At 36.6% G+C, this 15,430-nt stretch overlaps 1 protein-coding gene across 1 annotated transcript in view; it reads left to right on the top strand.

Moving 5' to 3' along the window:
* KDM7A (lysine demethylase 7A) overlaps positions 1-15,430 on the top strand; it is a 60,920-nt gene that overhangs the window by 33,115 nt on the left and 12,375 nt on the right. The window contains exons 5-14 of the mRNA XM_066319690.1: positions 1,444-1,585; positions 1,845-2,031; positions 2,879-3,041; positions 4,880-4,967; positions 5,701-5,807; positions 8,391-8,482; positions 11,462-11,551; positions 12,400-12,609; positions 13,193-13,317; positions 13,834-13,991. Of these exons, the coding sequence (XP_066175787.1) occupies positions 1,444-1,585; positions 1,845-2,031; positions 2,879-3,041; positions 4,880-4,967; positions 5,701-5,807; positions 8,391-8,482; positions 11,462-11,551; positions 12,400-12,609; positions 13,193-13,317; positions 13,834-13,991 (1,362 nt within the window). The remainder of the gene's footprint in view (positions 1-1,443; positions 1,586-1,844; positions 2,032-2,878; positions 3,042-4,879; positions 4,968-5,700; positions 5,808-8,390; positions 8,483-11,461; positions 11,552-12,399; positions 12,610-13,192; positions 13,318-13,833; positions 13,992-15,430) is intronic.

The raw sequence follows: 15,430 nt of genomic DNA, 5'->3' as shown, positions 1-15,430 counted from the left end.
GATAGGAATGCAGCCTTATGTCTCAACTTTCAAACCTGTTAATTTCAGTGCAGGCTACATGTGAAATGCTGGTGGTTTTTTCTGCTACATGTAAACCAAGGATAATGGGAATTGAATGAATCACTCTTAGGATGAATAAGTTTATTCATTGGTTAGACTATGACAAAACTTAATGTTTTGGACTCTATAAATTTGCCTTTCTGAATTAAATCTTCCTGAAAAATTTCTTACCTTGGCATCCTTTGCTGGGAGAAACTTCCCAAGAACCAACTTCTTTCTTATCAGATCTCTTATCATAAGTCTGTATTTGTGCCAGCCTCATGTAAATGTGCATCACAGACAGAGACTGAGCCAATTGCAGCAGGACATTTCCTGTAACACATGGTACAGCTGAGAAGTCTGAGAGTGTTCTCACGATCACCTGATATAATGATGTGTGCTGAAAGCAGGTTTTCTGTCCATCAGTATTCACCAGAATATGGAGTGTTGTCACCATCGTGATGTTTAATAGTAATGTGTGTTCTGCCTTAAAGATTAATTATCGTGGTGATATTTCTGAATCTTTTCTTCTGGATTACAGTCTCTTTGGATTCAGATAGAAACTTGATTGTCTCCTTGTACAAATGTTTTGACCTGCCAAGTTTTCCAGTTCAGGGAAAAAATTGGAATGCCATAAATTTACCTTCCTATTATTGAAAAGAAAAATAAGAAAACTGAATAAGTACTGTTTCAGCTGGAATTTATCAAGATGATACAAACCTACAGTTTTAAAGTGAATATGTTTATAATGTACATCTAGGCATGTTTCCAGCATTCCAAAATTAAGTGTTAAATTTGGCCATCGTGTATCTAAAAGGACATAAACCAATTGCTGTAATAGTGGTGGTGTTAGTCCTTTCTCATGGCTTGTCTTGTTCTGTAAATGTACCACTTCAGAACACATGGTGTGTTAACCCCCTCTTTGTCATCAGAAATGAAACACACCTGATAATTATTCAGTGAAATTGCTGCATGTTTGCAACTTGTGCATGTATGTAAGCAAGGTGGGGATTTGGTGATGGTTGATAGGAAAAGTGAGAAAGAAATCTTCCTTGATAACTTTCTCCATGCTACTCTTGGCAATTGCAGCCATAAACCCTTTTTTTTTTTTTTTTTTTCCTTAAACAGATGCAGCCATTCTATACTACTCTTTCCTGTGGTTAACCAAAAAGAAAGAGGATTTATTTTTAGAGTGTTTTCAGTTCTGTCCTTAGCTGATTATAGTAATTAAAGTTAAACCTAATAAAAAGTTGGTTTATGCTCATCTGTCTCTCTTCCAAGAGAATAATGATAGGAGTGGAGGTTTTCTGCAGAAATGTTTTGATAAGACTGAAAAAAATTAATTTTCTCTTAATACCTGAAATATCTGTGATAGCCTTAAGAAAGTCATCCTGTTTTTCACAGGTGGTGACAAAGTGATAGATGTCATAGATGTAGCAAGACAAGCAGACAGTAAAATGAAGCTCCATAATTACATTAAGTACTTTACAAATCCTGACCGACCCAAAGTATTGAATGTGATCAGCCTGGAATTCTCAGACACAAAGTGAGTATTGACTTCAATTCCTTGAATGTAGGAAGTGGTTTTCACTAAGCTGAACAGTATGTGTAGGAATATAATGCCTGTAGTGGGAAAGACAGGAGGAGGTGTATTTTATGTAGACAGCCACTGTCATGCAGTGTAGATATAAAACATATTTATTAGTTCATAAGTAATGTCTTTGTAGGAAGCTGTCATTTAAAGAGAGGTGTACTTACTCCTGCTTATATTAACAGTTCTTTTTTGTTTATTTGTTTTTTAAAAGGATGTCTGAATTAGTGGAAGTACCAGACATTGCCAGAAAGCTTTCGTGGGTGGAAAATTATTGGCCAGATGATTCTGTCTTCCCTAAGCCTTTTGTTCAGAAGTATTGCTTAATGGGTGTCCAGGACAGCTATACAGATTTTCATATTGATTTTGGAGGAACGTCAGTTTGGTACCACGTTCTCTGGGTATGAATGCTTCTTGATTTACAGAATCACAGAATATGCTCTGTTGGAAGGAACCCATGAGGATCATCAAGTCCAGCTCCTGGCCCTGCCCAGGACATCCCAAGAGTCACACCATGTCCCTGAGAGCTCTGTCCAAATTCTTCTTGAGCTCTCTCAGGCTCCCCACTTTCCTGGGGAGCCTGTTCCAGTGCCCAACCACCCCTTGGATGTCTATGACTATGTCAAACCGAAGTTACTCAGTGTGCAGCCTTCTGTTGTGGCATTATCACCTGCATGCAAATCTTGTGCTTTCAATGCTAAGGGAGGAGCTTGAAAGTGAAGTACTGATCTCTGGTGTTGCATTTTTATGCTTCTGTTTTAGTATGCTGTTGGTGACTTCTTGACTGTATTTGATTGACTGATCACTTCAGTGGACTTGTGGGTGATATAGTGTGATTTTAGTAGAAAAAACAATAATTTAAAGAAAATCATTGGCATACTCAATTTTTTGTCACGAATTTGACCATGTGTCTTAGAAGCAGCAACATGGTTTCATCTTCCATTTTCTTTATGCATATCCATGAATTGTTTATAAAACCTGGATTTTTTTGTACTCCAGTGAAAAGTTCTGGTTGATTTGTTTTGCTTCCTTTAAATCACAAGACACCACCTGGTTAATATGCTGTATCTAAGCTCTTGGTGGATTGCATTTGTCAGACACTGGGCTGGGAAGCCTGAACATGCCACATTCCACAGATGGAATACTTTATTTGGGTCAGTCAGTTACTTCATTAAAATTGACTCAGAAGTTGAAGTATACTGCTAAGAAAACATTTAATTAATTTATTTTGTATATTTTTTCTAATAGGGTGAGAAGATATTCTATTTGATCAAACCCACTGATGAAAATTTGGCTCTCTATGAGTCCTGGAGTTCATCTGTCACCCAGAGTGAAGTATATTTTGGGGACAAGGTTGACAAGTGTTACAAGTGTGTTGTGAAGCAAGGACACACTTTATTTGTTCCAACAGGTAAGACTTTACTGTTGCTGTTAGGACTTAGTATGTTAAATCACCTGTAATTATGAATATAGTAAAATAATTGCATTATCAACATTTGGTATCCTCTAAAATTATGGATAAGAGAGAATAATAAAAAAATTAGAAATTGAGATTTTCAGAACAAGTAACTAGCATTTAAGATTGGCTGACTATCATAACAGTTATCAGGGAATGAAAGGGTATTTGTTACCCAGTTAGAAGACAACAAATTAAAGTTGAAGTTGGTTATCAGAGAAGTAGTTCCAATTAATAGAGCACAGATTGTTCACTATTTGATAAGTATCTAGACTAAATTCTTACCCTAATTTATAATACAGTTTTATTTTTACAGATTTCAGTATTGCATGGCCTACTAGGCCTAATTGTTACAAAAACGTCATGTAAACTTCTCATGCTGTAGGCTGGAGTATTAAGAATACAAGTTGGGTGGATTTTTTTGGTTTGCTTTTGTTGTGAGAAATGCCAAAACAATTCAACTTCTTTAATAAAAATAAGAAAACACAGAAAAATGCTTCAAACAAAATACCTCACCCTACCCAAACTCCCAAATACCATAAGCTTCCAAATCTAATAAATCAAACTATGTTTTGCCAATAAAGTGACTGTCAGGTTATGCTATTTTTGCTTTTTTAACTTATTGCTATGAGTTCTATGTCCATATATCCCTATGCTTTTTATTATTTTATTATTAAAACTTTATGCTGGGTGTTACCTTCTCCTTTTTGGGGGGGTGGGGACGAAAGCTTTAAATACATGGAGCAGGAAAATGGTTTATAATTCTGTTTCTGGAAGAAGCCTTGAAGATGATGATCAGTACATTATTCCATCCTGCACTTTCTAGACTACTTCATTTTTCTCATAGCTCAGTTCTGTACCTGTGAGGTTCAGTGTTTACTGTTCTAGTTTGGGAAGCTTCCTTTTGTCCGTCTTGCCTACACTCAGTGAAATCATGAAGTAGTCTGCAAATGTCTGGCCAACTCATCTTCTGTCAAAGATCATCTGTAGGCATGCAGAATTAGAAAAAAGATCTTGACAGAGAAAGTCTACTTGTATTAAAGCTCCACAGTATAAATTTCACAGATAACTATTGTTAATCAGGAAGCTCATGTAATATGTTCTTTTGTGTACTTAGTTGAAATTATCCAGTAGTAATTAGCTAGATTAATAGTATAATGTTGGCCATGCTTTACCATGTTGAATAGTGGATTTCATAAGCACAATATTTCAATTATGTGACAAACTTTATAGAGTGTCTAGACTGGGTTTTAAACTGATCATAATTTCACTTGACTTAGAATGACTGTATTTAGAATAATTTATGGGACCACTTCAGAATTCCTGTTTGAGAAACTTCAGTATTGCTAAATGACTTTATGTTGTGCAAACAACCCAGTTACTGTAAGCAGCATGTAAATATTGAAAGACATACAATTATATAATTTTGTTTTATTTTTATGACTTGATCTTTTGTTCAGTATTTTTTGCCCCTCCTGAGTTGTTTATATTTGTGGATTGGAGTGAAAATGTTCTGGAATTTTTACTTGAAAAGTTGGCTTTGCATCCTTACTGCTCCCTCCCAGTGATAAATGTTTTCAACTTGATTATGTCAGAAAACTACAGTTCCACTAGATTCCTGAAAAACTGTAGTTTACATGTTGTTAAAATTTAGATTACTTGTTCCTAGCACAGAATACAAATCTGTTTGCTTTTTTTCTTTCAGGAACAGCATTTTTACTTATATGCCTATTAAAAAGCAGTTTTAGAATAATTCAAACGTATGTATGAAGTTTCACAATCTGTCATTTCAGGCTGGATTCATGCTGTGCTCACATCTCAGGATTGTATGGCTTTTGGAGGAAATTTTTTGCACAACCTCAACATTGGCATGCAGCTCAGGTTAGTCTCAGCTCTTCCTGCACTTGTTCCCCAGTAAGTAGGATATTCTTTTCATAGAGATTTTTCTTCGTGCGTTTAACCAGGATCAAATGGGTACAGGCTCTCTAACAGACAATAGTGGCGTTTTCAGTTAGAATGTATCAAGCACGTTCTCTTACTTTACTTCTGCAAAGTTTGTTTCAAAAGCAAAATGAAGGCTGTACGAGAATTTAAATGACTAAAAGGAGGAAAAAAAAAAAGAAAAATTCTACTTTGGAGATTAGTATAAGTGAGTAAAACAAAACTAAGCAAGCCCAGGTGTGCGACACTGTTGAAATGAGCATCCTCAAGTCAGCATTGCTCTAAGGGCAGCTGTATTTAGTTTTTGTCCAAGATGTAGAGCTGTCTTCTAAACATATTGTTTTTATTTATTACAGTGGAATCCCGATAAAATTCCATCTGTTAAAAGATCACACATTGGGTTTGTATCCTAGTTTTATGAAGTCCAACTTTATTCTTAGAAGTGCCGCAGTCAAACTTGATAAGGTCAGAGCCTGAATGAGACCAGAGTTCAATCTTGTCTGTGGTCTTGTTGGGGTTTAACTATGTGGTACTTGACTTCTTTTATTTATCATGGCCATGGTTATTTTATTTCATTTTATTTTTGCATTGTGTCAATTTGAATGATTACATAGTTGAGTAATGCATTTGATAATTAAAACATTAATGTTTTGTAATATTTGCATTAATTCAGGTGTTATGAAATGGAGAAGAGGCTAAAAACCCCGGATCTTTTCAAATTTCCTTTTTTTGAAGCCATCTGTTGGTTTGTGGCCAAAAACTTACTGGAAACATTGAAAGGTAATGCATGTTTTAAGAGATGCACATGTATCTGCTTTTACAATTCTTTTTCTCTTAAGTGATAATGGATCATGGCATCAGCTTTTTTCTCCCAGGGGTCTTTCATGTCATTTAAGATTATTGAATATCCTTTGATAGCCTTTACTTTGAGCAAATAGTTCAGTGGAATGATCCCACTAACTTACATCTATGGGTTTCTTCTTGGTGGCTTCACAGCTGAACAAAGAAGTTTTCTGGCACTTCTACAATTTGACCTTTCCAGTCACAGTGCCTGTTGTCCTCTGCTCCTGGTTGTGAAAGGAAAGATGTCTGTGAGGGCTTCTGTAGGAGAGATGCATTGGTTCCTATGAGCTGTGTTCAATCACTTATGTCAGTGCTTACCCAAGAGGTGTCTCAACAGCCTCCAGTTTTTAATAGTTGCTGTTCTTCTCCAAACTTCCTCATCCAGTCCTTAATTGCTATATTTGTCGCCGTGTATATTTATATTTGTGTTTGATAGAGTGCCTGTCTTGACTTCACCGTCTTTTCTCAAATATCTTGCCCTCTGCCTGCTCTTAATCTTAAGAATATGATGTATTCGAAGGACAGAAGTCAACCTTTGGAGGAGGCTGCTGAATGTTTTGGAAGAGACCAGAATCCCATGTAACTTTTTCTAATGTGGAAACAGTTACAAGTTATTGAAAATTCTCTTCTTTCAACAAATTAAAGCACTGAACAACCCTTGATTTCTAAATGAGCATTTAAAGTCTTGGGATGACCCTAGAGCAGCTCAGAAATCTTGCCAAACAGAACAAACTTGCAGAAAACTTTTCCTTCCAAAATGAGTATTTTTATCTTGAAAGCTTGCTTTGGTTTGTCTCATTCATGCATATTTAATGTTTACAAGCTTGTCAGAAGCGATAAGAACTGTGTTCCTGCTGGAAAATCAGTGGAACATGTATGTTTCTAGCTAACTATAAGCTGTCTCTATTCACCCCACTCTTGTCTCTCCTGTTGTTATCCCATGACTCCTTGAGTCCATAGGCTAGGAGCCTCCTGTGGCTTGTGTCTTAGGGAAGGCCTGTGAAGCTTATTCTCATGTTATGTTTAATCTTTGTCACTGAACAATGCTGTGACCTATAAACATCATAAAAAATAAAAAATTGATGTTTCCATGGCTAGGGTGGAGTTTATATTGGATTTTGGTCTTAAGACGCACATGAATTAGGTGTTTGCTGGTCAGAATCCATTGTTGTATGAATAAAGGATGATACCAGTTCGGTTTTGTGGGATAATGGTGATGTTCAACTGTTAGCAGCACTTTTTATGAAATTCAGGTCAGTAAGCAAAATCAACACAGCGTATCTTTCTGCATCTTTTTATAAATTTGGTAACAGGGTTGCAAACATTTTGATTTTGACTTTTCGTTGGCAGAAAGTGTTTTATGATACATATTATTGCATTCACTTAAATATTTTTCTCAGTCCTTGAGGTTTCAAAGTAGGCAACGTGTGCTGTTGTTAATGTATGCTGTACTCGTTAATTTGAATTACTTCTAGTTCATGCAATTGTTTTTATTGCATCAAAAAAATTCAGCCTGTGGTACTCCATTGTATTCTTAAAATTTTATCAACTGAGTCAGCTAATGTGCAGGAAGATTTCTGCTGCCAGTACCTCTCGTACCCTTTAACAAGTAGGAGGCCGTTGAGAGAAGAACAGATGTTTACTCACAGAACCTTCCTTTTTCTGCCAGCATCCTAATACATTATCCATAAGAGTGGTGTTTTATTAGTGTATTATTTTAAGGGAATAGAGTGAGCCAAATGGTTCCAGTGTTGATCCTTTTGCTATTGACAAGTGGAAATATTTGTAAGGAACACGTGGAGAGGCTTTTAATCTACTTTTGGCTGTTTATGGGGAATTTGTCTTTTCCCTTCTTTTTTTACCCCATGAAGCAAAAGAGAATGAAAACGAATTGCCATCAGTAGGGAACACCGACTTCCCTAAGAAGAAAAGGTTCTGAAGCAGAGTGGTTTCCACCCCCTGTCCCTTTGATTTTGGGAGTACAAATGATGTAAACCATGTGAAGGAGAACTGTGATAATCGGAAGGGTGACAAAAAATGTTTGGGAAGTGGAAGTACGCTAGTGTGAGCCATTTGCATATGTATGAGGATAAGCAATGCAAATTCTAATTTAGAGATACATCCCACATCCTGCTGGTCCCCTTTGACTAAAATATTTCTCAATGAAATAAAACTGATTTCTTTCTTCAAATATGTTATTTTTTGTTCTTTATTTTAGATCTGGGTTATTTGTCCCTAAATGACCTTTAGCATGTCATAAACTAACCCTAATTCATACAAGAATAAGTTTAAAAAAGGTTTTATGTAGAATCACTTTAGGCTTGGATTTTTTTTTTTTTTGTGGTCATTCTTCTTGTTACAGTATGCACATAAATGCAGGATGCCATGTTTCATTTGCTTGCACCATTTTTCCTTTACTGTGCTGTTGCACAATGGCAACTTTATTGGCTGGGGGGTAGGTATCATTCTTCTGTTTTCTCTGTTGATATGTTTCTAAATTGGTTTCTGTATGCCTTTTAGAACTGAGGGAAGATGGTTTCCAGCCTCCAAGCTATTTAGTGCAAGGAGTGAAGGCTTTACTTACTGCTTTAAAATTATGGATGAAAAAAGAAGTAAGTACAAGTGATTTTGTTTGCTGTTTTGGTGAGCTCTGTTTTGATTTAGAACTAAGTGAAGGTCTGTGCCCTTTTGAAGTTTAAGATTATTTTTATCTGTTAATGAGTACTGAAAAAGTCTCTTGAAAGTATATATTGCTGATTTGAAGTAGAATCATAATGACAGTTTTATATTCCATGATGCTAATAAAGTCTATTAGACAATTTAGTAAGCTCAAGTGTTGTAGCTGATGGAAGTACAATCTTGCTGTACCTCAGGATGGGATAAGAATGCGAGAGGATAAGGTGATATGGTGGGGCTTTTTCTAAGAAATGTGTTTATATAGTCAATTGATCTAGTCTGAGGCTGTGGAGGGATGTAATGCCATGGTGTTTAGCATTTTCCATGCATGTCAGTGGTGTGGAAAGCACATTTCAGCTACACCTGCTGAAGAGTTGGTTTAGATTCAGATCGAGGAATATTAACTTCAGCTGAACACTGTCTTTACTCAACACTGATTGCCCTTTTAAAATCATAAGTATGCCATCAGTGCTGGCTTTGCTGGTGCTCTTCTCTCCAGGAAAGCTTGTTTGTTTTGGCACAGAGCTGGGTCTGGTCTAATTCCATGTGTTTTTTAATGTGCCTGTTCTTCTAAGCCCTCTTGCAACTGGTGCTCCTGGGAAGTGCTGTTCACTAACAGGCAGTTTGGTTCTGACTGAGAGTATTAATTCTAGTTTGTTGCTGCCTGTGATGCTGCTTTGTTGCAAGCCAGTCTTGAACTGGCTCTTTGAGATCTCTCTTCTCTTTCTGTTCACAAGTTCTAAGAGAGCTTAATACACAACACATGATAATTGCACAATGCTGCATCAAGCAGTATGAGCTCTGTGGAAGTGAACATGAGGTGCAAATGCAGAAGTGGTTTTTATGTGTGGAATGTGCTGGGGTCCAGCCTGTGTAGCATTACTAATCCCAAATGAAGCTCTGCTGACCCTCTGAGTTGGTTCTCTACTGTCTCTTGGTCTCTGCTGTTCTGGATGAACACTTGTTAGCTGGCAGCGTTACAGTGTTTACAGGATGTTGGGCCTAAGCTGTTAAACTATGTGTGAATCTAAGCCATCTCTGCATCTGTGGGATGGATAATAAGCAAGTCAAGTGATCAGGCTACTGAACTGAGATCAAACATAGTCTATATAAATCCTTATTTTGATTTGAAATTGGATTCAAGTTCTTTTTTCTAGATTACTGTACTGTAGTATTGTAGCATTTGTGTACTGTCTAGTAGGTGATTAAGTATTTTGATTCATGTGGAATGTGATAAGTTTTCTACTTCTCTGCGGTATAAAAATCAATTGCACTTGCTGCATTCTGAATGCTTATTAATGAGACCTGTGGGTATTCCCAAACCACTGGATGAACAGATACACTCACTGTGAGGGAAGTGCAGAGCATCAGTGATTCAGCCACAGTGTTGTCCACCAGTCATCATGTTTCATACCTTGCATCCATCTTTTCCATCTACTGCTTCATTCTTGAGTCAGTCTTGCTCTTGCAGCAGACCACATGTGTGATAGGTTTGGAGTTGTAGGCAGGTGAGCACAGGAGCAGCTTTGGACATTGCTGTTGGATTTGCTCATGGTGAGGATTTCAGACAGTTCCTGAAAAATGGCAAGTGCACACTCCTCAGATGAGAGCCTCTCTCATGAGCTTTCACATTTGTGTCATGGAGTATGTCTTTTCAACATAGGTGAATTATCTTAGAAGATTGTTTTGTGCCATCTTCCAGAGAATTTCAAGCTCATCTTCTTTGGAGAGAGGGAAGTAGGGAGGGGTTGAATGGTCCTAAAATGACCAATAATTTGATGGAAAAATTGCACAATTTAGTGACAGAGCTGCTCTTTTCTCCAGGGTGAATGTGTAGAGGTGTGATACATTCCAAGAATGAACCGTGGTAAATAATAGCAGCTGATTTAATCTTCCCTGTAGAAGTAGGGGCACTGAAATGAGTAATCATACTATGATTATATGTTGGTGTTGAGGTTTTTTGGAAGGGGGAGAAAGCATTTGTTTTAATGACTGAGAGGAAGCCCAGTTCAATGAAATGCACCTACAGTATTGAATTGCTTGTAGCAATCATTTTGCTGCTGAATCTCATTTTAGAAATGTGAGTAGCTGAAAGTGTTTGGGATGTTTTTCCATTTAAATAGTTGATTACAGGAATTCATGTCAGTCATTCTAGCCTGTGTGTTAAGTGATGTTTTATCTGTTTAATTCTAACTAAAAGTGTTCTGAGGGACATTTAAACTACATACAAAATATTTTTTGCTGAATCTAACCGTAGTGGTTGGGCTTTGGTTGTGTGTGTATATATATGACATCTGTCTCTGATATGGTTTCAAAGGATTAAAGGGAGCATAAACTCTTATGGCTTTCTACATTTTTTATAAGGAACAGGAGGTTTTCCTGAGTTTCATTTTCCAACCTGCTGGATTTTAAATAAGCTAAGAAGGTAATTTTTAAGAATTGCTTGTGAGGAAGATGTCTAAAAATCTGCTTCTTGGTTACTCAGGATTATTCTTGGTTTGGTCTTGAGATGAAAAACACCTTAAGATTAAGGGAATTTCATCCTGACAAATATTTCAAGTCATAACTCTAATGAATATCAGAAGTATTGCTCTGTACTGACCATGGTAAAGGGAAAAAAGGTCATTACTGTACTGAGGGTAAAGAAAAAAAAATTACTTGTCAGTATGGCTTTGTGTTATCTCTTTTTTGGATTCTTGGAGACACTGAGAGATATCTGCTGACTCTTAAAGCTTGGACTGGAAGCTACTCTGTGTGTGTATCAGTGCTGGCAGTTTATGGTCATTATTACAGAAATGAATCTGGTTTCTCTTTTATTTTTCCCCCTTATAGTGTTGTTTATTTCATATTATTTCTGCTTTTATCTGGAAAGAAAAAAAAGAACTAAGTATCTTTTCTTCTCCCTTTGCATACAGCTTGTAACAGAACATGCCTTTGAAATTCCAGACAACATTAGGCCTGGGCATCTCATCAAAGAGCTCTCTAAAGTGATTCGTTCTGTAGAGGTAAGAACAGAGGCAACCCTATGTAGGACTTCAGAAAATAAGTCTTTGCATCAGAGAACTCCAGCATAGTTATGCTTCTGATTGACCATATTCACCTTTTAATTGATTTACCATTCAGTTAATAATGGAACATCAAGAGGAGAATGGTTTGGAATACTAAGCTATGGGTATTTCAGATAAAGAAAATGGATAGTGAGTGTTTTGTGTACTTTCTGTTAATTTTTAGATTTTAATGGTGAAATTATTTGTAGGTTAGTATTTCTAAAGTGTAGTTACTTCTCACTACTTCAAATAATTATTGTTAATGTGTTGTTAAAGACTTTAATTTGATATTCTGTGCATATTCCATTCTCCTATCTACTTGTTAGTTAGTTCTGATCCAGTTATCAAGTTGTCATCTCTTTTGTTAACTTCTGTTTTGTGGCTGTGTGTTACATAGTCAGTGGGAGAGGATTTTTTGCTTTCCCATACCAGTGTCTTGCTCCTTTATTCTTCAGTGGTTATTGATTATTGAAAAATTCTCACATTTCCATGTGAAGGGAATGGATCTGAGGGGATGTGATCTGTTGTGTACAGTACATGTCTGCCCTGTGCTGCCTTCCTGAATAAAACCATGTGTTTTGGTGGCACTACTCTTATGGGATAGCATAAAAGCCTTAAATGAGAAAGAGGTGCAATGGAACTAAACTTTTTACATCAAATCCAAATGAAACATGTAGACTTATTTCTCTAAAAGATCTAACAATTTTCCTTACATAATTTATATTTAATTAGATGAATAAGAAGCAGCACTTGAATATGTGGATTTATTCCTCTGAGACTGTTCTGAAGAGTGCTTTTAATTACAGGAGGAAAACAGCAAATTAGTTAAAACTCAGGGAATTCTTGGTGTGTCTACAACTTCACGATCTTCACATGAAACAGCTTCCCCCCACCACTCCAGACGGAGGGTGAGGAAGCTGCGAGACCATGCTACCAAAACTCCTTCTAATCTGGACATCCTGGAACTCCACACTAGGGAGGTACTGAAAAGGCTGGAGATGTCGCCGTGGGAAGAGGCAAGTATTAAGTTATGTGCAAGGAAAAACAAAACCGGAGTCGTTTTGTAATCTCTTGAAAAGAAAATGGTTTTAAGATGTGTAAGAATACAAACTAGAACTCTTTTGTCATATGAGATATAGATTGTTTCAGAGTATATGTCAAATGTAAATTGCTTTGAGCTAGGAAAGTTCTGCTTAAGGCAGGTTACTTTCCATTATTGATGTTTTGCTTCCTTAAATCAGTTCTGAGATATTAGAATCAGGGAGCACATAACCAATCCAGGAGTTGCTGTAGCAGTTCCAAGCCCAGCTTCTGGCTTGCCTGAGCTGGTATTTCTCCAAGGCAAACATAAAAGGAGTATTATAGCAAAGTTGTATTTGTTTCACGTGCTTCAGGAAAATATAGATGATTCAGGGAAGGAAAATGTGCAGTCATTTCTTGAAGTTCTTTACATCCAAACATGTTTTGTCCGAGCTTTTTTTCAGTTGGTTATCCAGGTGGTAACCATCCTAGTAGTGAATTTAATCTTCTCTGGAGTACAGAAAAAACAGTTGAGTTCATAGGAATAAGTAATAAGCAAAATTGCTCTTACTTCTTTAGGATATCACAAGCTCAAAACTGAACGGGAGGTTTAACAAGCCCTTTCAGCCCTCTTCTACAGTACCTGAATGGAGAACAAAAGACAATGATCTTCGTCTTCTGCTGTCCAATGGAAGAATAATTAGGTATAAAGGATTGCTTGTGGCTACTTTTTCCTGGTCATTATGGTCTAGAGTATGCTAATTGTTAATGTTTCTGTTTGTAAAGCTCTTAAGTTCTTGCCAGTAAGTCACGTTAGGAATAAAGAAGGAATGTCTGTGTCTGCTGTCCCCTAGTGGAGCCACAGTTAGGAGTGAAGAGGAAGGGATTCTTTGCATGTTCCTTTGTTACAGCATTTCATTCACCTGCTCAGTAGGGTCTGTACTGAAGGGAGTGCTTCAAAGTAGAAGAAAGTTGTTTGTATCAGTCTATAAGAGTGCCCCTCATTCAAAGTACTCTGGTGTTAAACTGTGTCTCTTTATGGCAGTGACAATTGCATAGGAAGTAAATGGGAATGCCCACAATTCTGAATAAAGAGATGAGCATAAGAGTATTACTGTTCTGTCTTGAGAGGATGTTGTCAATAGTGAAAGGAAAACAGTTGCTTCAGGTTTTTAAGAGTAAAAACTGACTACTTTTTTTTTTTTTTTTCCTGTGAGAAGAGATGAGAGACGTCCATTTACAGATCGAAGTCTTTACACAGCAGACAGTGAAGATGAGGATGACAGGACAAGGTCGAAAAAGACAGCTGTTAAGGTAGAAGACCAGCCCTCAGGATTTGAAGGAGAAGCAAATGCAGATGCCCAGAAACCACTGAACAGTAAGATTGTCTCCAAGTCCTATCAATTTGAACATTTTGTTGGCCTCAGTGAGGGCATAACTACAGTTTGTAGTATTTCAGTCAGACTAAATATAAAGAGTATAAAGAAATAAACCAGAGGGGTAATGTTAAAAGTTATGCAAAATACTTCTTAAATATCTGTCAGCTGAAGAAGCTAACAGGATAGAGATGAAAAGTAAAAGTCACCTTTTTATGTTAGTGCTGTCTTGAATGCTATGTACAGCATTTTCCACAGTGGAGATTTAATTGGTGTTCTGGATGAGTATTTGTTGCTCTAGGTCTGCTTCATAATGTAAGAATGCTGATTTGATTTTGTTTTTAAAACCAAAATATTCCTCATTGTGAAAAGCTCATCACATCATTTCACTGTAGAGAATGAAAGATTGTAATAGGTAGCTAATTTAAAATCTGTTTTATATTTTACTTTTCCTGTTCAATTTGCCAATTTTGTAGTTGATCATACAATTTTGTGTGTTTTATTAATGAATCGCTTTATTTCCTACAAGTCATAAGACATAATTTAAAATTAATGAAATCTTATACATTCAACCTTTGTAATCTGCAAGGTTAGGAAAGATTTTAGGTAACCTGTAAAACACTTTAACTCCACTTTCCAGTGGTTTAAATCACCCTTCACTATGAACTAATATTTTTTGGTCTTTAGGTAGCCTCAAGCCCTCCTGCCAGGTGTTCAGCAGTGTATTAGCCAAGTATCAATATTGAATGCCTGTTGCCAATGCCTATTTTAATGGTACTATGCCTATTTTAATAGCACTATCTGTCTGCAGATAGAATTACCTTGACATAGCTGTTCAACTCTCTTAATTATAAGTTGCATCCTTTCACAGCACAGCTTAAAAGGACTTAGAAGGTGTGTGCTGGGAAACAGAAGTCAACACTTGAAAGATAAGACTCCTCTGGAGACTTACCATTCCCTGAGTTTCCTGCACAACAGTCCGTAACATTTGACTCTGCTGTCAGCCTGAGTAAAATATTTAATTATTTTCATTAACAAAGCGAACTACAATCCCTGTTGACTGTGCTTCCAAATGTCACAGAGGACAGTATTAAAAAGCCTGTACGTGAAGGAACTCTTTCTTGGGTATTCTGGAAAAAGGACCAACAGCTTGTTGAGTGAAGGGTTACTGTAGTGGTTTTCCCCTTCCAACATTGAACTAAGTAAACCAAACTAAATTTTGCACTTGAATCAAAGATTAAATTATACAGAGAAATGGTAACTTTTCTTCAAAATTATTGCTCTTATTTGATACAGAATGAATATGGCAGGAAGTATCCAAATGTATTAAATATACTTAAAACTAGAAGTGAGCATTGAGATTGTTCTTCCAAAAATTGAGCGCTCAGGACTATTGCTGATACTTTTAATTGAATATTGACCATCTTCAGACTTGCTGTTA

Source organism: Sylvia atricapilla, chromosome 5, assembly GCF_009819655.1.
Source record: "Sylvia atricapilla isolate bSylAtr1 chromosome 5, bSylAtr1.pri, whole genome shotgun sequence".
Taxonomy (NCBI): Eukaryota; Metazoa; Chordata; class Aves; order Passeriformes; family Sylviidae; genus Sylvia; species Sylvia atricapilla.
The sequence above is the reverse complement of the archived record's forward strand: the minus strand, read 5'-3'. Positions and strand labels throughout refer to the sequence as shown.